General features: G+C 48.3%; 1 protein-coding gene across 1 annotated transcript in view; it reads right to left on the bottom strand.

Moving 5' to 3' along the window:
• Nucleotides 1-570: 570 nt before the first annotated feature.
• The window catches only part of CFAP77 (cilia and flagella associated protein 77), a 140,834-nt gene continuing 117,868 nt past the window's right edge, over nt 571-23,536 (bottom strand). Inside the window, exon 6 of the mRNA XM_048513611.1 lies at nt 571-842. Coding sequence (XP_048369568.1) covers nt 720-842 — 123 coding nt within the window. The 3' untranslated portion in view covers nt 571-719. The remainder of the gene's footprint in view (nt 843-23,536) is intronic.

Raw genomic sequence — 23,536 nt, 5'->3', positions numbered from 1 at the left:
CCTGGATCAGGGGTGTAGCTGCCAGGGGTAGGGTGGGGCGTCTTGCCCCGGGTGCGTGCCAGTGCGTGGGCATGGTGTGGCTGTTCCGGGGTGTTCCAGGGGTGTGGCAGAGGAGGGTGGGGGCGCAGGGCACACATATGCCCCGGGGTAGTTCCCCCTTGTTTAAGGTGACCAGATGGTCACCTTTGTGAACCGGGATGGGCGGGTAGGCGGGCGGCCGCGTGCGCGCAGCCGCAGGAGCGCACTGCCTTCTGGGGCGTTCCTGTTTCCCACCCTGTGACAGGGCGGGAAACGGGAGCACCCCAGAAGGCAGTGCGCTCCTGCAGCCATGCACGCGGGAGGCTGCCGCACTGCCTTGCGCCCCAAAAGGCAGTGCGGCAGCCTTCCAAAAATTGGGACACTTGAAATAACCCATGGGACGCGGGACAAATTATTTTAAGGCGGGACTGTCCCACCAAAAACGGGATGTCTGGTCAGCCTACCCTTGTTACACCCCTGACCTGGATGGAACGTGGATGTAGGCAAGAAATATTAATAACTGCTTTTCAGGAAAGAACCGATTCGGCACAGTTTCTGGCAAAGCACCAATTTAATCAACCATACAAAGATGAACACAGTCTGCCCCAAATCAGAACCAAAATTTGATGTAAGGCAAGATGCTTGTAGTGCAGGTGGGCTATGCTTCCCCCCCTTTTTTCTTGTTGCAGTTTCTTCCTAGTTTAGGCCGCGGTATAAATCCCCATTGCCAGGGGGCCAGTCCGCACAGGGATCTCTGAACGGAAGACTTCCAGTGCTCTCTCCCGGGCATCTGGGTTTGGGAAGGTGCAAAGATGGGAACTGACCTGAAAAGAACGACAGAAAGAAAGGCTGTGTGAACACAAGGTTGGGACTAACACGGGTGAGAGGGGCAGCCAGTGCTGGTGATGTTCGCACAATCAGAGTTTAAGATGACACAAGCAGCAGTTTGGATAAGAACATAAGAACAAGCCTGCTGGATCAGACCAGAGTCCATTTAGTCCAGCACTCTGCTACTCGCAGTGGCCCACCAGATGCCTTGGGGAGCTCACCTGCAGGATGTGAGAGCAATGGCCTTCTGCGGCTGTTGCTCCCGAGCACCTGGACTGTTAAGGCCTTTGGAACCTCAGATCAAAGAGGATGAAGATTGGTAGCCATAAATCGACTTCTCCTCCATAAATCTATCCAAGCCCCTTTTAAAGCTATCCAGGTTAGTGGCCATCACCACCTCCTGTGGCAGCATATTCCAAACACCAATCACACATTGCGTGAAGAAGTGTTTCCTTTTATTAGTCCTCATTCTTCCCCCCAGCATTTTCAATGAATGCCCCCTGGTTCTAGTATTGTGAGAAAGAGAGAAAAAATTCTCTCTGTCAACATCTTCTACCCCATGCATAATTTTATAGACTTCAATCATAGCCCCCCTCAGACGTCTCCTCTCCAAACTAAAGAGTCCCAAACGCTGCAGCCTCTCCTCATAAGGAAGGTGCTCCAGTCCCTCAATCATCCTCGTTGCCCTTCTCTGCACTTTTTCTATCTCCTTTTTGAGATGTGGTGACCAGAACTGACCACAGGACTCCAAGTGCGGTCGCTAATTCACGGCTTTATATAAGGGCATGACAATTTTTGATATTTTTGTGATCGTATTTTGTTAGCTTGATCTTGTCACTTGGGAGAACTCCAAGGAATACCAGGGGTGTGTGCCGGAGCAGGCAATAGCAAACCACTTCTGAAGTCTCTCGCCTTGGAAACCCCAAAAGTGGCCACCATAAGGCAGATGTGACTAGACAGCAAAATTTGTGGGCGTGTTTATGTGTGTGCACATTTCTTTGAATCCATTCATGCTCATGTATACACACTTCTTTCACATTCTATCAATGCATCCTTTCTCCTGAACTGAACAACACTTGAACATTCTGTCTACTTCCTTCTTCATCAGATCCGTTCCAAACAACTAATTCACAAGACCACCACCGATGAAAAAAGGTACCAACATGTTTGGTGCACTTCCAGCATTTATCTGAACATTTATGAATGTTTGCTATTTTCCCTGGGGTAGTGTACCATCTCATCCACATCTTATAAACATTCTCTATGCTGTACTATGCTTAGAAACTGGTCAGAACCTACTTGAAACAAGAGCATGGCTGAATACATTCAAGTATTGGATCAAATTATGTTTTAACTCTGATGTGCGCAGTTTAATATACACAGCGCGCCCAGACCTATTTGCCTCCGAATGGTATCAACTTCTCAAATAAAAAAATTTACTCAATAGGTTTATTACTGGAAGATCTCTGTATGCTGACACTCCAGTGAGAAATTTTTCTCTAAACCTTGAAAAGTAAAACTTCTAGAACAGGAATATCAATATCTTGTTGGGACAAAGGCAAAATAAATCATGCTTCACCCCTCTCTGTCAGAATAATACCGAACAGGGCAATATAGCCAAATATCTTGAATTATTAACTGAACCCCAACAGAGATGGATTATTACAAGGGCTCAGATCCAATACCTTCCCTTTACTCAGCCATTAAAAAAAAAAAAAGGGTCGCTATTTCTTATCCATCCCTCTCCAGGATCGGCTTTGTCCACACTGTAAAACCAAGTGGAGACTCTTGCTCACATTATTCTTGACTGGATCAACCTGAGAGGTATGTGGGCATTAGGAATTTCTCTCCCAGGCTGGCCCTAGACAAATCTGAAAGTGACTCTGACTGTTCTGTTGTGGAGCTTCTGTTAAACAACACAGATGTCATGCTCTTGGAAAAAGTAGCAAAATTTCTTTTACAAGTGACAGAACTTTCTAAGTAATGTATACTGCTATATAGTCTTCCTGTCTGCGCTTTGAATGTACTCTTGATTTGTATTTCAAAAATGTCTGGCAATGCTCTAGAACCTATTTTTAAATGCCAAATAAAGGTTGTTGTTGTGTTAAATAAATAAACATTCTCCTTCACGGTAAAAGTTAAAGTATTCTTCAAAATTACATTATGGCCAAGATCTTTAGCCCAACTAATTATGTAATCTTTAATATACTCTGTTTCTAACTCCTGTTCTAAACAGAATCTATGAAGTTTCCGAGTTAAGTTTTCGGAAGATTTCTGTAATATCTCATACAGTTTATCTGGTTCTACACTTCTCTTAAATCTTTTTTGATCTTTTAAGAAACAGCTTTGTAGTTGCAGGTAGAGCCACCAATCTATTTTTAAATCTTCTTTTTGAAGTAGTTGAAATGATTTGAGTTCATAATTTAAGCACCTGTTCTGTTGCGTTATAATAAGTATGTCTGAAAGGTATTGAGGTGTTTATTGGTTCTTGTTGTGTCATGTTTCTAATTTGGTTCTGAAGAAGAAGAAGAAGAAGAAGAAGAAGAAGAAGAGGAGGAGGAGGAGGAGGAGGAGGAGGAGTTTGGATTTATATCCCCCCTTTCTCTCCTGCAGGAGACTCAAAGGGGCTTACAATCTCCTTGCCCTTCCCCACTCACAACAAACACCCTGTGAGGTAGGTGGGGCTGAGAGAGCTCCGAGAAGCTGTGACTAGCCCAAGGTCACCCAGCTGGTGTGTGTGGGAGTGTACAGGCTAATCTGAATTCCCCAGATAAGCCTCCACAGGTCAGGTGGCAGAGCTGGGAATCAAACCCGGTTCCTCCAGATTTGATACACAAGCTCTTAACCTCCTACGCCACTGCTGCTTCTATACTGTTTGTGTCATTATGGAGCTCGAGTTCAGAGTGGTTTTTTTCTCTGATTTGTAGACTGATGTTGGCTCTGTTTTTAAACTTGTCCATCTGCTGAGGTTTTTTGTTTATTGAAGTTTGTTGTCAAGATTTATAACAAATTCTCCTGAGTCCCCAGTGATTTCGGTTTTTTGGGGGGATATTCACAGAATGTTTGATGGCACTATTTGACATCCGATGTCACCTGAGCTTTACATTTGATAGCATTTAATAGATGATGTCCAATAGAATTTAAAATCTGACAGCTAATGAGATTCCTGACATGTCTTGATTTTGGCAGACTTCAGCTGAGGGCGATGAGCCGAGAGAGCTTGAATGACCAGATTTGAGAATAAACATTTCACCTGCAATGAACAGCCTTCGGATCTGAACTCCTGCATTCCAAATGTGAATGGAAAAATGAGACATTAGAAAATCGTGGCACTGTGCTTTGGCCTTGTCCTGAATGACATCAAGCCGAGAACTGGACCTTCATTTAATGCCGGTATTGGGAGCCCTCTGCAGCAATCTTATGCCCGGAGAAGAAAGTGAAAGAAACACATATTGTTGGCTTTCCTGGGAGACAGAGGCGGAGCTACAAGGGGGCCAGGGGGTGCGCGTTGCACCAGGCGCACGCCTGGGGTGGGGCAGCAAAAATGTCAGGGTTTTTTTTTGTATTTTTCAGTATTTTAAAGCTTTTGGCCTGCAGGGGATGCAGTTTTTAGGCTAGTAGCACCAAAATTTCAGGAGGTTTTTGGGGGACTCTCCTGATGATACCGTCCAAGTTTGGTGAGGTTTGGTTGAGGGGGTCCAAAGTTATGGACTCCCAAAGGGGGTGCCCCATCTCGTATTGCCGTGATGGTGAACCTTTTCGAGACCAAGTGCCCAAATTGCAACCCAAAATCCGCTTATTTATCGCAAAGTGACAACATGGCAATTTAACCTGAATACTGACATTTTAGTCCTGCGTGCACCCACCAGTCTGCCCTGCGCTGCTCCAGCGCCTCCATCCCACCCCTCTGCCTCCGCCCTACCCGCTCGAGCAGGGGTCAGCCTGCTCTAGCCTCCAGCAAGTCCCGCACGCATCACTCTGCGCCTCTCTAGCATCTCTGCCTCCTCTGTCCCCCCACCCCCCGGCATCAGCCACCCAGAGCACAGGCACCAGGCTCGCCAGCTGAGTCTTCCCTGCTCGTCGTGAGGTCCTGTGCCAGCAGCCCAGGCCAGCCCAGATGTGTGTGTGTGTGTGGGGGGGGGTGATGAACTCTGTGTGCACATGCCGACAGAGAGGGGTCTGAATGCCATCTCTGGCACTCGTGCCATAGATTTGCCACCACTGCCCTATTGTTTCCAATGGGAGCTAATAGGAGATGGGGCTACACTTTTGAGAGTCCATAACTTTGGACCCCCTGAACCAAACATCACCAAACCTGACTGGTATAATCAGGATAGTCTCCTAAAGATACCCTGAAATTTTGATGCTAGCCTAAAAACTGCACCCCCTGCAGGCCGAAACGGAAAAAACACTAAAAATTACAAAAAACACAAACGAACATGGGGGCGGGGGGGAGCAAAATGCAGATTTTGGTAGCTACACCTCTGCTGGGAGATGATCCAGACCTCAAATGATCCCATCTTTCCCCCTCATTGCCCCTTATGTTTGACAAGATCGGGCTAAATCACGCTGCCTTCCCTCCTCCCCAAAATGTACTAGTAGAGGTAAATACCATCCCAATTTGCATCCACTGGAAGCCCCTTTAATATTTTGAGATTTGTAGGTGGCTTCTTCCTTGCCTGATTTTTGTCCTTTTGATTCTTCTCAACAAACAAGCAACACCCCCCCCCACCCACCCCCATCAGATCATACAAGAATCTTTTCATCTCCCACTCAGAGCCCTCTTTGGTGGCTGTCAGAAACACACTGGGAGATTAATTGTTATGAGTTTTAATTGACTGATTAATTGAATCTGCTTCCATTTGTACAGAGCAAGGCAGGAGAGCCACATGTTTGCTTCGTTTCTCCATGGGGCATGGATTTGCATTGCCGCGGGCACCAACGGAGAAGAGGGATTCCCTGAGACGGAAGGGGAATGTGTAACCCCCATGCTCAGAATGGGTTGACCCAGGAAAGGGTGGAGACTCAAAGCAGCAAGAGGCTGCAGAGCTCATGTAGTTGGAGGAGACAAGGCTACCAGACTCGGACCTTGGTTGTATAAGCCCTTAACACCTTGTTAAGGGTTTCTTTTTGTGGTTGTAATGGGTGAGAGTTCTCCTGGAAACCTTCATCATATTGAATCCTGTTCATCAAACCCCTTGGAGTCTTCAGGAGCCAACCCACTTGCAAAGAAGAATTGGACTTGGCAGTATCAGAAGACTGTAAATATAAGGACTTGAAAATGCAACCTGAACAGGACCTTGAAGTGTGATGTTAAATGTTGATGTTATATGTTATATGTTATATGTTAAGAAAGTAAACCATTTTGTTTTTAAAAATTTGTTGTTGCAAACTCATTCCACGTTCTGCCCCACAGAACCCACAGATAGAGGTTACAAATGCCTCTTTCAGTTCTCGTCATTTGCAACTTTTGCAGGTAGAGTAGAAATAATTTTTCCATCAAAATTTAAACATGTGGTTTAATGAATGAAGAACACCACTTTGGGTGGCCAATAGGGGTTAAATGATTAATGTAGTTACTGAGTTCCCCTAATCACTGCACCTTGTGGCCCATAATTAAGAGATCCTGATCTCTCCTTCTCAGGAGAGATGTCTCAGATGTCACTGGATGTCAAACAAAACCATGCTTTTAACAGAAAAAGCCCACATTTCGCTGGTGCTCCCTGCCACGTTACTTCCGCCTGTCTTCTAGGCTTTTCCCCAGTCTCAAATAATATCCAGCCAACCCGTGAGATTTCCTATCCTTTGTGGATAGTTGATTACATTCTTGATCTCTGGCTCACTTTGGTAACCTTATCCCTCAGCTATCAAGGAGGGGTAATGAACTCCTTGTACATCGAAAGGTTGGCTTTCTGATTGGCAGATGAGTCTCCAGCTGCAAAAAAATAATTGTGGACTTCCAGGTATTAAGCCCTCAAACCTAATTAGAGCAGATCAGTTGGCATTTTTGAAATCAGACGACTAAATCCATAATTAGGCTGCTGTCTAAGCAGGCTTGTTTTTTTTGGGGGGGGGGGGCGGTAAATGGAGATGGAGCAGATTTCCCTAGACTCCCATTGAACTGAACAGACAATCATTAGGTACACATTAATGTAGTTTGTAGAACAAAAATTCCCAAACTGTGAGTCCTGTTAGTGTGCTGGAACAGGTAAATTGAACAGTGAAAAGATCCTGGGAGCATGAAGCCCCGATCCATGGAAGAGGCTGCCCGGGGCATCTCTGCGTGATCCACTGCTTCCGGTCATATTCCGTGGCCGTTGGTGATTCTGCCAGATCTCTGAATCAGATGGGATGAGAGCAGTCAATCTCCCCAAGGCACTAACACACCAAAATTATCTGTTCTCCAGTGTGTGTGTGTGTGTGTGTGTGTGTGCATGCATGCGTGCGTGCGTGCGTGCGTGCGTGCGTGTGTGAAACAGATGCTGTGGAAGAAGAAGAAGAAGAAGAGTTTGGATTTATATCCCCCCTTTCTCTCCTGCAGGAGACTCAAAGGGGCTGACAATCTCCTTGCCCTTCCCCCCTCACAACAAACACCCTGTGAGGTAGGTGGGGCTGAGAGAGCTCCGAGAAGCTGTGACTAGCCCAGGGTCACCCAGCTGGTGTGTGTGGGAGTGCACAGGCTAATCGGAATTCCCCAGATAAGCCTTCACAGCTCAAGAGGCAGAGCAGGGAATCAAACCCGGTTCCTCCAGATTAGATGCATGAGCTCTTAACCTTCTATGCCACTGCTGCTCACCTGTGGAGGCTAAAGCCAGGACAATTATGCCAAATGTGGTGAAAATGCATATCTTCCCATCCATATTTCCTAACAAATTACGATTGACGCAGGTTGGGAAAGATTGCAGAAAATGGAAGGAAAACACAGAACCAGGACAAATGAAGGATGTTGTCCTGAGGACGGCAAAAACACAATGTCACTGGAAGACCGTTAAGGCAGAGCAAGGCACCTGTGAGGAAACAAGCTTGAAGTTATATCCAAGGCTGCTTCAGGGTTTGGAAAAGTTCATTGTGTGATACTATGAAAATTACAGTTTGCAATTCTCAGAGCTGTACGGAGGGAAAATGGCGCCTGGAGACAACTGGGTCTCTGGGTGCCCCCCCCCCCCGCTTAGGGGTGGGGCTCAGGGTGTGTGCCCCCCCGTCCCAAGCCCCGCTCCCACCCGGTTCCCTGCAGCCCAGCTGCTGCTCTCCCCAGCAACATACTTTTAAAGGCACGGAGGGCGGGGGCGAGGCTTGGGGCATGGCCCGGCCCCAAGCCCCACCCCGTGGCCTCAGTGCTTTTAAAAGCATGTCACTGGAGGCCGGCAACTGCTCTCCACAGGCTCTGGGGAGAGCAGCAGCTGGGCTACAGGGAGCACAATGGGGGTGGGGCATGTGGCCGGGGGGGGGGCACGGGAGAGCTCCCCTACGCATTCTTAGAGGCCAGCTCCTGCAGAAGCCGGTCTGCCAGGAGGGGGGTGGGATGCCTGCTGCCAGCACACGTCTTTGGTCACGTGGGGAGGGGGGCCTCCCATGTGACTGAAAGGTGTGCATCTGGGGACTTGGGTATCCCCGTGTCCCTAGGTCGGTATGCCTCTGGTCATCATCTAGTTTAGATATCAGAATAACGTGGGGGGATGCAGCGTTTTCATTTCAGAATGAGCATTAAAGCCCATTGCAACGAAATAGGCTCTAGGCAGGGCAGGGGGAGAGCATGCCGGAGGAACTGGGCAGGCTGGTGGCCGATTGTCCTGGTTGCCTGCCTTGTCCTCTGTTGCTCATGCCGCCGGTTCTCCCATACCCCCTCAACTTGCTCCGAGGTCGCTGTGGCGCTGTGCTGTCGCTTCAGCATAGCTCTATGGTGGCACAGCCCTTGAGGCCTCGCAGGTGAGTTGCTGGAGCCAGAGTGAGAGTCTGGAGGCTAGGCCCCGGTGGGGAGGGCGGGGTTAGTGGGTGGGGCAGGGGAGGGTGGCTGGGGGAATGGGGAGGTGGGCAGGAGGCCCAGAAGAGGGCGGCCGGCGCTGCTTCACTTTGGGGTTGGTGTGTGGGGCAGGGGAAAGATGGCTGGGGGAATGGGGAGGTGGGCAAGAGGCCCGGCAGGAGGGCAGCCAGGCGCCACTTCTCTGCTGGGCCCTTTTGAGCATGCTCACATACCCTCAGCCAATTGGTGTGCAGCAGAGTCTCCTCCGTACGCATTGGCTGAGAGTTCGTCGTTGCAACCTTAGTAAATTATCTAGGGTAAGGTGGGATGAACTGGCCCGTTTTCCCAATGGCAGATGAAAAGCCAGATCATGGGGAGTGCAGAGGTCACGTAGAACAGCTCCATTGAAGCCTAATACAGGAAATCATACATGGCTATTGAACACTGCTGGTGGAGAGGGGGCGGGGCATCTGTGATTCTAGCCCAGGGGTAGGGAACCTTTAACACTCAAAGAGCCATTTGGACCCGTTTTCCACGGGAAAAGAAAACACTTGGAGCCGCAAATAATTTTTGACATTTAAAATAAAGATAACACTATATATATAGGGTTTTTTTACCTTTTGCTCCGCTCGTTCTGAGAAGCGCATGGATGCGCCCACCCTGCTGCCTGCAGGGCGGGCAAGGGTGGGGCCGGCGGCTCAGCTCATGGAGCCACAGTGCAAGGGCAGAAGAGCCGCAGGTTCCCTACCCCTGTTCTAGCCAATGATTGCTAATTAAACAGCCATATCTTTTGTGGCTGTTTTTTTTTCTTGCACAACTTTTGAGTTATCTGAGAAGCAAGAATATCCACAACAGTTCCTTTAGAGCACAGGTGTCAAACTCATGGCCCTCCAGATGTTATGGACTACAGCATGATGCTGGCAGGGGATGATGAGAACTGTAGTCCATAACATCTGGAGGGGCGCGTGTTTGACAATTATGCCTTAGAGCACAGGTGTCAAACTCGTGGCCCTCCAGATGTTATGGACTACAGTTCCCATCATCCCCTGCCAGCACGATGCTGGCAGGGGATGATGGGAACTGTAGTCCATAACATCTGGAGGGTCACAAATTTGACAATTATGCCTTAGAGATACACAGCTAGCTGCCTCCCTGATGTTAGCAACGGCTCCCCTATCATTCTGCGGGTAATTCCCGTTTTAATCATTCCCATTATACCTCCTGCATGTGAGATCTCCCGACCGTGACTTTTTAATCCGTGTGGCCTGATTCCTGACAAGCGCGCAGGAGAGGGCGTCTTCCCCAGTTTCCTTTAAATGAGATCTGCTCTCATTATGTGGGGTGCTTGAAAAGTATGGATTAATCCCGGGCCAGTCATTAACGTCACGACAAGGTCAATCTGGGGTCGGAGGTGAGGATCTGACAGGGGCAGGTGACAGATGTTTGCATTGAATCTGATAAAAACCTAATCGCTCCTTCTCCTCAGCTCCGCACTGGCTCACTAAGTGGCGTTTACAGAGGTTTTTATTGGAGAGACAGGCCAAAGACCCATCGCAGTACATCGGTGAATTCTGCACATGGCAAATATAATGGCTGGGGTTTTTTGGGGGGTGTGTGTGTGGATTCGCACAGGTGCCACCCCCAAAATGAGTGCCCCATCAACCTGGGATTTTCAAAAATCGCTAAACCAGTGATCCTGTTGCAAAATCCCAGGTTTGGGCCAGTCAGGAGGTGTAGTGGCTAAGAGCAGTGGCTAAGAGCAGGTGCACTCTGATCTGGAGGAACCGGGTTTGATTCCCAGCTCTGCCGCTTGAGTTGTGGAGGCTTCTCTGGGGAATTCAGATTAGCCTGTGCACTCCCACACACGCCAGCTGGGTGACCTTGGGCTAGTCACGGCTTCTCGGAGCTCTCTCAGCCCCACCTACCTCACCGGGTGTTTGTTGTGAGGGGGGGAGGGCAAGGAGATTGTAAGCCCCTTTGAGTCTCCTACAGGAGAGAAAGGGGGGATATAAATCCAAACTCTTCTTCTTCTTCTTCTTCTTCTTCTTCTTCTTCTTCTTCTTCTTCTTCTTCTTCTTCTTCTTCTTCTTCTTCTTCTTCTTCTTCTTCTTCTTCTTCTCCTTCTCCTCCTCCTCCTCCTCCTCCTCCTCCTCCTCCTCCTCCTCCTCCTCCTCCTCCTCCTCCTTCTTCTTCTTCTTCTTCTTCAGCGGAGTCTTAGCTGGTGAACTACATTTGCTTCCACATTCCTGCTGGGTGACTCTGGGCTAGTCACAGTTCGTTGAGAACTCTCTCAGCCCCACCTACCTCACAAGGTGTCTGTTGTGGGGAGAGGAAGGGAAATGAGTTTGTAAGCCACCCTGAGTCTCCTTATAGGAGAGAGAGGTGGGGCTTTGGCTCCTCATGGGGGAGAAAGGTTGGCTTGGGCAGCTGCTCTATAGCTTTTTAAAAACTGTTTGGGGAGGTGGGTATGTGATGGGATTTGGCAAGTGCCAGTAACACAATCCAATAATGAAGGAATTAATTGTTGCATGCTAATTAGTTAGTGAGGTCAGAAGTCAGTGACCAGGTAATTGATACCTATTGGTTGGGTGGGCTACATGCAGGTCTGCATGTAGGCTTTAGATCAGGGGTCTTCAAACTGTGGCCCTCCAGATGTTCATGGACTGCAATTCCCATCAGCCCCTGCCAGCATGGCCAAGTGGTAGGGCTCATGGGAATTGTAGTCTATGAACATCTGGAGGGCCATAATTTGAAGACCCCTGCTTTAGATATATCTTCTTTGTGTTGCACTCTGCACGTGCTCAGCTCAGTCAGTTCAGTTCAATCCATAGCTTAGTAGCCATGTAATAGTCTAAGCAAGCAAGCTGGCTGTTGGTGCTAGCTAGTAAGAAAGATGTTTATTGTTTTTCTTCCAAGTTTCCCTTCCCTGTAGTAAGTAAACTTTATTTCAGTAAAGCCTCATTATTGCATTAACTCTGCTAAATAAGTATTTGTCCACACAACAGTATGAAATAACGGATGATCATCAGTTATTATGTACCATTTGAGAGAGAGAATGCAAAACGGACCCTGCATCCGTTTTCTCCAGGGTAGGGGTCTTCAAACTTTGGCCCTCCAGATGTTCATGGACTACAATTCCCATCAGCCCCTGCCAGCATGGCCAAGTGGTAGGGCTCATGGGAATTGTAGTCTATGAACATCTGGAGGGCCATAGTTTGAAGACCCCTGCTCCAGGGGAACTGATATCTGCAGACTAGAGATGAAGTGTAATTCTGGGTGATCCCCAGGCCCTCACCTGGAGGCTGGCACCTGAAGCCAGCATGATGCAGCAGTTAAGAACAGGTGGACTCCAATCTGGAGAACCAGGTTTGAGTCTCCGCTCCTCCGCATGAGCGACAGACTCTTATCCGGTGAGCCAGTTTTGTCTCCCTGTTCCTACGCATGAAGCCTGCTGGGTGACCTTGGGCTAGTCACAATTCTCTCCGAACTCTCTCAGCCCCACTTGCCTCAGAAGGGGTCTGTTGTGAGGAGGGAAGGGAAAGGAGTTTGTAAGCCAGTTTGAGACTCCTCACACAAGGGAAAGACGGGATATAAATCCAAACTCTTCTGTATCCCCTTCTGTATTCTGACATGGTACATCCCCAGATGTCCAGGCTATACCCTGTTCCGGTTAAAGATGCCAGGCGATTTGTGAATTCATCTGCCATTTCCTGGACTGTCTTTGTTCTAGAAGAAGATGAAGAAGAAGAGGAATTTGGATTTATATCCCCCCTTTCTCTCCTGTAAGGAGACTCAAAGGGGTTTACAATCTCCTTTCCCTTCCCCCCTCACAACAAACACCCTGTGAGCAGTGGTGGGATCCAAAAATTTTAGGAACAGGTTCCCATGGTGGTGGGATTCAAACTGTGGCGTAATGCCAATGGGGCTGGGCGGGGAACGACGGGAGCGTGGCCGGGCATTCTGGGGGCGGGGCATTCCTGGGCAGGGCTGTGGCAAGGACGCAGCCACTGCGCCGGTCCTTGGGCAGGAAACGAATGCACGCAGGCGCAGGCTGCCACGCACGCCGGTGCACCTCCTGCTAGACTGCTTCAAGTTCTGCGCACTACTGCTGAGAGGAGGGGCGTAACTAAGGCAAAAGTCACGTGGCAAAATCACCCATTAGTAACCCCACACACAAATAATTAGTAACCTACTCTCGGGAACCTGTGAGAACCTGCTGGATCCCACCTCTGCCTGTGAGGTGGGTGGGGCTGAGAGCTCCAAAGAACTGTGACTAGCCCAAGGTCACCCAGCTGGCATGTGTTGGAATGCACAAGCTAATCTGGTTCACCAGATAAGCCTCCACAACTCAAGTGGCAGAGCGAGGAATCAAACCTGGTTCTCCAGATTAGAGTGCACCTGCTCTTAACCACTACACCACGCTGGGTTGTGATGCCTACCTAGTACTGCCCCAAAGGCCCCGGGACCCAAGTGGAGCGTTCTAGAACAAAGATGGTCTGGGAAATGACAGATGAATTCACAAATCTCCTGTCATCTTTATCCTGAACAGGGTATAGCTCAATCTCTTCTGGGAAGTAGGTTGGTCAGTGTTTGGATGGGAGATCCCCAAGGAATTTTCAAGGTTTACCTCTAACCCTACAGGGCACCATAAGGTGGCGGCAATTGGACAGAAAAATAAATTCAAAAAATTTCAGATGGGCTGCACCAATCACTTTTTCTGAATGCATATGTTAGCCTTGGATACTGGAGGTCTGGCGAAGTTGGTAGTTCTCGTTAGTCTCTTTGGGAAAAAAACAACTAATGGGATCCTGACCTTGATCCTCTGTGATCCGAGATTGCAAATGCCATAGCAGACCAGGTGCTTGGGAGCAGCAGCAGCAGAAGGCCCTTGCTTTCACATCCTGCATGTGAGCTTCCCAAGGCACCTGGTGGGCCACTGCGAGTAGCAGAGTGCTGGACTAGATGGACTCTGGTCTGATCCAGCAGGCTCGTTCTTATGTTCTTATGAGTTGTTGGAGCGGGGCCAGAGGAGGGCAACCAAAATGGTAAATGGAGTCCGTGTCCTACGAAGAGAGGCTTAGGGAGCTGGGGATGTTTAGTCTGGAGAAGCAAAGGTCAAGGGGTGACATGATAGCCAAGTTTAAATATTTGAAGGGAACTCATGTCGAAGAGGGAGCAAGCTTGTTTTCTGCTGCCTCAGAGACTTAAGACACGGAGCAATGGATTCAAGGTGCAGGAAAAGAGATCCCACCTAAACATTAGGATGAACTTCCTGACCGTCAGGGCCGTTCGACAGTGGAACTCACTGCCTCGGAGAGTAGGTGGAGTCTCCTTCTTTGGAGGTTTTTAAACAGAGGCTGGATCAGCATATGTCGGGAGTGCTTTGATTGTGTGTTCCTGCATTGCAGGGGGTTGGACTTGATGGCCCTTGGGGTCTCTTCCAACTCTATGATTCCATGAGTTCCTTCTCCATGTATTTCTGGGGCTGGCAGGGATTTGAGAAGGCCAGGCCTTTATCTGACAGGGGAACACCTATATGGCCTGGGCTTGGTGACTTTCCAGGGGGAGAAGTCCGGCCGGGGGGCCGAGCACCTTGCAAACGCAACCCCCGTGGCGCCGCACGGCCGTATCGGCACCTCTCGGAACGCGCGCCCCCGGATGCAAATGATCCCTGGGAAAGCCGTCGCTTGCGATGCTTGGCAGAAAATAATGAGAAACACTAAATCTTTTATAAGGTCAACACTCGAGCAGCTGTCAGACAAGAAAAGAATTTAGCGGAAGAGCCGCCAAAAACTTCCAACACCTCATTAAGCCCTACAGGCCCAGGCCTGGCGTGGTGGGGAGACGCCGGGGCGCCTCCGTTTTGTGTCAGTAATTTGCCGAGGAAGAGGAGGAGGCAAGACGAAACAGCCGTGCCGAAGGGGCCTGGGGGAGACTGGGGAATCGTTAGCGCGCCAGGAGCGGCCTCGGCTCCTAATTGGAACCATTGGGCATTATCAACGGAGAATTTGCCTCCGCTCTCTGACAGCTACCGAGGCCGGGAATGATAGCCCACTTGTCAGTGTAAAAGACCATTAAAAACAAACCATTTTGATTTAATTGGAGGCGGTGCGCGGGGGCCCAGGTGAGGGGCCTCGTCAGCCAAGGGTGGCGGCGGGGGCCTTTCCCCCCCAACCCCTGGTATTGATGAGTTCTCAGCACCCCCACCCCCCCCAGCCGTGGTCTTTCCCTTCAAGCTTTCATAAACTTGCTGGGAGGGGAAGATGGGTCTCCGTCACATCCAGAGGTGTTTTCGATAGGGTTGTCAAGAAGTGTTGTGACGAGGTACAGGGAAGAGGTAGCGTGTATTTTTTGTTGTTGTTGGGGGTGGGGGAGAAGGAAACAGATGTTAACTTTGGCCGTGGCCGCAATGGACTTGGAGAGCATGAAGGCTGTGCAGCACGCGCTTCAAAAAATTTGAAAAGCCATTGGAATTTTGTTGACAGCAGGCGGGCCAGGTGGAATTTGGAGCTGAACCGAAGGCAGTGGCATAGAAGAAGAAGAAGAGGAAGAGGAAGAGGAAGAGGAAGAAGAAGAAGAAGAAGAAGAAGAGGAAGAGGAAGAGGAAGAGGAAGAAGAGGAATTTGGATTTATATCCCCCTTTCTCTCCTGCAGGAGACTCAAAGGTGTTGATACCTCTCTGTTGCCTTTTCCTTCTCATTAACAATGTAACACCCTGTGAGGTGTGGCTGAATTAGAGCTCCAGTCTGGGACTAAGTTTCGGTCACCCAGCTGGCGTGTGTGGGAGTGCCCAGGCTGATCTGAATTCCCCAGAGAAGCCTCCACAGCTCAGGCGGCAGAGCTGGGAATCAAACCCGGTTCCTCCAGATTAGATACATGAGCTCTTAACCTCCTACGCCACTGCTGCGTAGCAGGTTAAGAGCAGTGGTGTAGTAGGCTAAGTGGCATAGTAGGTTAAGAGCAGGTGCATTCTAATCTGGAGGAACCGGGTTTGATTCCCCGCTCTGCCGCCTGAGCTGTGGAGGCTTATCTGGGGAATTCAGATTAGCCTGTGCACTCCAACACATGCCAGCTGGGTGACCTTGGGCTAGGCACAGTTCTTCGGAGCTCCCTCAGCCCCACTTACCTCACAGGGTGTTTGTTGTGAGGGGGGAAGGGCAAGGAGATTGTCAGCCTCTTTGAGTCTCCTTACAGGACAGAAAGGGGGGATATAAATCCAAACTCCTCCTCCTCCTCCTCCTCCTCTTCTTCTTCTTCCTTCCTCTGTTGTTGTTCTTGTTGTTCCTTTGCTGTTCCTTGGTTCTGTTCTTGTTCTTGTTCTTCTCTCTTCTTCTTGTTCTCTGTTGTTCTTGTTCTTGTTCTTGTTCTTGTTCTTGTTCTTGTTCTTGTTCTTGTTCTTCTTGTTCTTGTTCTTCTTGTTCTTGTTCTTCTTCTTCTTCTTCTTCTTCTTCTTCTTCTTCTTCTTCTTCTTCTTCTTCTTCTTCTTCTTCTTCTTCTTCTTCTTGAGAGTCTGTGGTTCCCCACCTCAATAGCATCTTAGGGCAGGGTTGCCAGTCCTGGGTTGGGAAATTCCTGTAGATTTGGGGGTGAAGTCTGGGGAAAGCAGCGTTTGGGGAGGGCAGGAACTCATGCCCATCTTCCAAAGCAGATTTCTCCCCCACAGGGGAACGGTTCTCTGTAACCTAGAAATCAGTTGTAATTGTAGCCTTAAAAGCAACCAAAGCATCAGGTTAAGACAATATTAAAATCAATTAAAATAAACCTTAGATAAAGCACAAACAGCACAAATGTCTTAGCCAGACGGGTTTGATTCCCCGCTCTGCCGCCTGAGCTGTGGAGGCTTATCTGGGGAATTCAGATTAGCCTGTGCACTCCCAACACACGCCAGCTGGGTGACCTTGGGCTAGTCACAGTTCTTCGGAGCTCTCTGTCTCCACCTCCACTTCGCTACACAGGGTGTTTGTTGTGAGGGTCTGTGGTCCCCACCAATAGCATCTTAGGGCAGGGTTAAGCAACCAACAAAACCCTGTAGATTTGGGGGTGAAGTCTGGGGAAAGCAGCGTTTGGGGAGGGCAGGAACTCATGCCCATCTTCCAAAGCAGATTTCTCCCCCACAGGGGAACGGTTCTCTGTAACCTAGAAATCAGTTGTAATTGTAGCCTTAAAAGCAACCAAAGCATCAGGTTAAGACAATATTAAAATCAATTAAAATAAACCTTAGATAAAGCACAAACAGCAATAAATAAAACGAAAGCATGGTTTGATTCTCATTTCACTGAGCTGTGGAAGAGCCCGTGGACCCAGATTAGCCTGTGCATCTCCTCACGCCAGCCAGTGACCTTGGGCTAGTCATTAGTTCTTTCGAGCCTTCTCAGTCTTCATTCCAGCCATTAAAGGGCCAGAGGGGGAATTTGAATCAGCCCCTTTGAGTCTCCTTGCAGCAGAGAAAGGGAGGATATAAATCCAACTCTTCCTCTTCTTCTTCTTCTTCTTGTAGACATTGTAGTGCTGAAGGTAAGGAATGTGCCATGGCTCAATGGGAGAGCATCTGGTCGGGACGGAGGAGGTGCCAGGATCAGTTTCCAGCATCTCTAGTTAAGAAGAAGAAGAGAAGAGTTTGGATTTATATCCCCCCTTTCTCTCCTGTAGGAGACTCAAAGGGGCTTACAATCTCCTTGCCCTTCCCCCCTCACAACAAACACCCTGTGAGGTGGGTAGGGCTGAGAGAGCTCCGTAGAGCTGTGACTAGCCCAAGGTCACCCAGCTGGCATGTGTGGGAGTGTACAGGCTAATCTGAATTCCCCAGATGAGCCTCCACAACTCAAGCGGCAGAGCTGGGAATCAAACCCTCCAGATCAGAGTGCACCTGCTCTTAGCCACTGCTCTTAGCCACTACGCCACTGCTTCTCCCTTAAAAGGTTCAGGTAGATAAAATGATGCTACAGACCTTCACCTACGACCCCGGATAGCCTCTGCCAATCAGAATAGAAAATACTGACCTCAATAGGCCCTAATGGTCTGACTTGATACGAGGAAGTTTCACGTGTTCAGAAACTGTTCCGGGTTGCGTACCAGACCATGTGTACCAGACCACCCATTCAGAAACGTGTTCTGGGCTGTGTAGCAGACCACGGCCACACAGCCCAGAAAACCCACAAAAACCAACCGCCACAGTTCTTCTTGCCAGTTGAGTTCAAACGCCGCACCTTTTCCTTACAAGAAACGGAGGGAAGTTAAAGCGTCTGTATTTTGTGCGCGCACGTGTACATGCATGTATACGCGTCAGATGTATGTCTCGGCTGTTTGTTTTCGGAGAGGGTTGGGGTGTGAGTTTGTACAAGATCCCCTGTGAGTATCAAATCCTGCTGTCCAGAATCATTCTGTAGAAGCTGATAACAGCAGGAAATTCCTTAATTACTCTCTCTGGATTTTTTTTCTACCTGCCCGAGCTTTCCCAGGTACGTTCCAGGGAGAACAGCACACCTACTGACAAGAATCTTTGATTATTATTATTTTTTTGGTGCTAGGTTGCAAATTCAGTCTTTTGCCACGCTACCTAAATATTTGCTCGTCAAGACCTTGCCGACTGTTTGTACGCTGCAGTCAGCCAGAGATAGTTTTATTGCGGTTTGTGACCCCTCCCCAAGCTAAATACAGCCCTCAGCTTTCCCGGTCCCCCTTTCTTCATTTCTCTACCTTTGATGCTTGGCAGTTGAATATGTGAACTGAACTCCATTAGCAGCAGTGGTATAGTGGTTAAGAACAGGTGTAATCTGGAGGAACAGGGTTTGATTCCCTGCTCTGCTGCCTGAGCTGTGGAGGCTCATCTGGGGAATTCAGATTAGCCTGTGCGTTTCAACACACGCCAGCTGGGTGATCTTGGGCTGGTCACAGTTCTTCAGAGCTCTCTCAGCCCCACCCATCTCACAGGGAAGGGTAAGGAGTTTGTAAGCCCCTTTGAGTCTCCTATAGGAGAGAAAGGGGGGGATATAAATCCTACTCTTTTTCCTCCTCCTCCTCCTCCTCCTCCTCCTCCTCCTCCTCCTCCTCCTCCTCCTCCTCCTCCTCCTCCTCCTCCTCCTTCTTCTTCTTCTTCTTCTTCTTCTTCTTCTTCTTCTTCTTCTTCTTCTTGCTAATCTCCCCAGTTTCACAATCATCCGTCTCCCAATGTGCTGTAAACCCAGTGTCAAGACTGACATACTTTGGTCTGGAATCACTGATTGCTTATGTGTAAAACGATGAGGCTGGAGATCTCCCAGTTTGTTGATCAAATGTAGGGGCAAATCGGGTGTTTGGACTGATTGACTAGTCTTATTATTCTTATTTTTTTTAGCATTAGTATCGATTTACTGAGCTGCAAGATGTAAAGATATGCAGGAGCAGGGGTGGGGCACGAATAATAGAAACAACACAGCAGGACAAGAAGCAGGAAGTAGTTGGCAACAGGGAGGAGTGCGAGGGGGAAGACTAGGCAGGCTGACTGTGAGCAGAGGGAAGACGTCCAGAGCAAAGCTGGGCTCACTGGTGAATCTGCCCCATTCTGGCAGCAAAACAAAAATTAAAATCATGCTATAAGTGGATTCACTTGCTGTGGTGAGAGTGGAAAGTGAAAGCAGAGCTAGAGGAAATACGTCTGTACAAGAAATCTTGCCACAGCAGACATTCACCTCCACCACGCAGCAAACACCTTGTGCACAATCGGCTAGGAAGTCGTTAATGAGGCTAAGGAAGAAAAAGAAGAAGAAGAAGAAGAAGAAGAAGAAGAAGAAGAAGAAGAAGAAGAAGAAGAAGAAGAAGAAGAAGAAGAAGAAAAAGAAGAAGAAGAAGAAGAAGAAGAAGAAGAAGAAGAAGAAGAAAAAGAAGAAGAAGAAGAAGAAGAAGAAGAAGAAGAAGAAGAAGAAAAAGAAGAAGAAGAAGAAGAAGAAGAAGAAGAAAAAGAAAAAGAAAAAGAAGAAGAAGAAGAAGAAGAAGAAGAAAAAGAAGAAGAAGAAGAAGAAGAAGAAGAAGAAGAAAAAGAAAAAGAAAAAGAAGAAGAAGAAGAAGAAGAAGAAGAAGAAGAAAAAGAAGAAGAAGAAGAAGAAGAAGAAGAAGAAGAAAAAGAAAAAGAAAAAGAAGAAGAAGAAGAAGAAGAAGAAGAAAAAGAAGAAGAAGAAGAAGAAGAAGAAGAAGAAAAAGAAAAAGAAAAAGAAGAAGAAGAAGAAGAAGAAGAAGAAGAAGAAGAAGAAGAAAAAGAAGAAGAAGAAAAAGAAAAAGAAAAAGAAGAAGAAGAAGAAGAAGAAGAAGAAGAAAAAGAAGAAGAAGAAGAAGAAGAAGAAGAAAAAGAAGAAGAAGAAGAAGAAGAAGAAGAAGAAGAAGAAGAAGAAGAAGAAGAAAAAGAAGAAGAAGAAGAAGAAGAAGAAGAAGAAGAAGAAGAAAAGAAGAAGAAGAAGAAGAAGAAGAAGAAGAAGAAGAAGAAGAAGAAGAAGAAGAAAAGAAGAAGAAGAAGAAGAAGAAGAAGAAGAAGAAGAAGAAAAAGAAGAAAAAGAAGAAGAAGAAGAAGAAGAAGAAGAAGAAGAAGAAAAAGAAGAAGAAGAAGAAGAAGAAGAAGAAGAAAAAGAAGAAGAAGAAGAAGAAGAAAAAGAAGAAGAAGAAGAAGAAGAAGAAGAAGAAGAAAAAGAAGAAGAAGAAGAAGAAGAAGAAGAAGAAGAAGAAGAAGAAGAAGAAGAAGAAGAAGAAGAAGAAGAAGAAGCATGTTGAAGCATTAATAAGCATGTTGTCGGCGCACATAGCCAAAACTAACGATTTTGAAACTAGAACCACCACCTCAAAACAAGTCCTTGCAAAACAAAACAATGAAACGGGAAAAAAATTACAAAATGCAAAGGGTTTGCAGCGATGGTGTCTGCATTCTTTGTAGAAACTAGTTCTAGGGCAGCACAATCAAGATGCGGGGGTGGGGGGGAAGTTGATGGTGCTCCAGGGGGTGGCCCCACCCTGCGCAGCCCCCCGGAAAACTCAATTGAAACAAGTGACAGGCCTGTGGTGGGGGAAATTCCCAGGCCGAAAGTCTGATGGAAGCCAACTACTGTCAGTTCCACCCCCAGGAATGCCCCAGCTCACCCCCGCCTATACCAGCGTCCTCTTTTGCACCCGCCACCCTGTTTGCCCTCCCTGCCGGCATAGGTGCCACCAACACCAGTGGGGTGGGCAAATGTTTCAGTGTGGGCCCGTGCCATTCTCGCAGTCCATTCTGCTGCCTCCCCATCTGGATTGGGATGTAAAACTACAAGTGTGGAAGCAGCCACGTAATTTCTCTCGCCAACGGGATGATTCTGAAAACGTATTGTCGAAGGCTTTCACAGCCGGAATCGCCGGGTGTTGTGTGGTTTCCGGGCTGTATGGCCGTGTTCCAGTAGCCTTTTCTCGTGACGTTTCGCCTGCATCTGTGGCTGGCATCTTCCATACACAGGAGAGCCTATATGCTGGCTAGATTTAACATCGTGCCATCTCCGCTACATAGAGGAAGACTTAAAGGTCTTCCAAGCGATAAGAGGTTCTGTCCCTGTAGCATAGGACAGCTGGATTCCATCCCACACATTCTCCTGAACTGCTTATTATACCAAGAACTCCGATCCAGTCTGTTATCCCAATCTATAGTCCCTATGATTGATTATACTGAATCAGATAAAGTAGTTATGCTTTTAAATTGTCAGGATTTTCATTGTTGCCTTATAGTGGCAAAGTTTTTGTCAGAAGTTTGTAAACTGAATGTATGACAAACGCGAAGTTTTTTACTATTCACTTTTTAACTGGAACTGTATTTTTATACTATCGTGTATATGCCAATAAAGGCTTATTGAATTGATTGGCTGGCATCTTCAGAGGATCTGATCCTCTGAAGATGCCGGCCACAGATGCGGGCAAAACGTCAGGAGAAAATGCTACTAGAACACGGCCATACAGCCCGGAAACCACACAACACCCCAGCGATCCTGAAAACCATCACATAGCGACCGAAAGCAATATCTTGCAGGCTTCTTGTGGTAACCTGCATTGGTTACCGGTTGAATTCCGAATCATTCTCAAGGTGTGGGTACTGACCTTCAAGGCCTTACGCGGCCTGGGACTCTCGTACCTTCGGGACCGCATTGCCCCTTATGTCCCAGTTCGACCTCTGCGGTCAGCAGAGGCCAATTTACTGGAGATCCCTGGCCCCTCAATGACGCGGCTGACCTCCACTCGGGCCAGGGCCTTTACGGCTCTGGCCCCTGCCTGGTGGAACACTCTACCACTAACTATCCGGGCCCTGCGGGACCTTGGAGAATTCCGCAGGGCCTGTAAAACCGAATTGTTCCACCGGGCCTTCGGAGAGCCCAGCCGCTGATGGTGCCCATGCCCGTGCCCGTGCCCCTGTCCCCCTCTGCTGTCTTTAACACCACTGAGACCCAGTGTTCTTCTCTGAGGGGGGTTGTTTTTGGGTTTATATGTGGGGTTGTGGGCTACTATTTTAGAATGTAACTGTTTTAAATTGTTATTTTATGATGTTTTATATTGTTCACCGCCCTGAGCCCTGTTGGGATAGGGCGGTATATTAAATCTAATTAATAATAATAATAATTAATAATAATAATAATAATAATAATAATAATAAATAAAAAAGAGAGATGCCGTTCTACACTGCACCATTTGGTTTGTATTTTAGGATGGAAAAGATCCCTATTCTCCTCAGTTTACTATAGGTTATGTGCTAAACAACTGCCAGTCTGAGCTGGCAGAAACGCCACAGTTGAACAACTTCCACTAATCCACTGTAGCTCAGCATGTTACTGGCCCCTTTCCCACTTTATCCCTGTTAGGTCAGTGAAGGGGGCAGGCCCCGCCAAGCCTCAGAAGACCCCAGGAGGCTCGGATTGGAGCTCTCCTCCTTCACATAATGTATGGTGCATGAAATCCCGTACATCAAATGGTTGGCTTAATAGCTTGTGCCCATTATTCTAAGGCAGTGGGGCTGAACCCTAAATCCAAAATGTGAAAATATTCCATTTGTCCAACTTTTAGTGACTGAACGACTGTGTAATGCTGCCGAGCGTGAGCCGACAGGGCAGGCAGGGTGGACCAAAGCAATTAGTCAGGGCCGGCTTTTCCTGGCAGTTTGGCCTTTTGCCAGCGTGCGGGCTCGGCCTCTGCTCCAGCACAGAGCCAAGACTTGGTTACAAACAAACAGAAAGCAAACATGATTAAAGGTACAGGTAGGGTTGCTGTGACAAGACTTTTTTTTTCAATCGAGGGATGCACACAGCTCAGTGGCGAAGCTATAAGGGGACAGGGGGGGCACCATGCACATGTCAGTGGGGGCGTGTAATTGCCCCCGACCCTGCCTCCTGCCCAGTGGTGGGATCCAAAAATTTTAGTAACAGGTTCCCATGGTGGTGGGATTCAAACTGTGGCGAAGCGCCAATGGGGCTGGGCGGGGCACGACAGGGGAGTGGCCGGGACTTCCGAAGGGGGCATTCCTGGGCGGGGCTGTGGCAAGGACGCAGCCGCTGCGCCGGTCCTTGGGTGGGAAACGAATGCACGCAGGCGCAGGCTGCCACGCACGCCGGTGCACCTCCTGCTAGACTGCTTCAAGTTCTGCGCGCTATTGCTGAGAGGAGGGGCGTAATGAAGGCAAAAATCACGTGGCAAAATCACCAATTAGTAACCCCCTCTCGGCACACACAAATAATTAGTAACCTACTCTCGGGAACCTGT

The sequence above is a fragment of the Sphaerodactylus townsendi genome, linkage group LG12 (genome assembly GCF_021028975.2).
Source record: "Sphaerodactylus townsendi isolate TG3544 linkage group LG12, MPM_Stown_v2.3, whole genome shotgun sequence".
Classification (NCBI taxonomy): Eukaryota; Metazoa; Chordata; class Lepidosauria; order Squamata; family Sphaerodactylidae; genus Sphaerodactylus; species Sphaerodactylus townsendi.
Note: the sequence above shows the minus strand (reverse complement) of the source record. Positions and strands in the feature narration are given on the sequence as shown.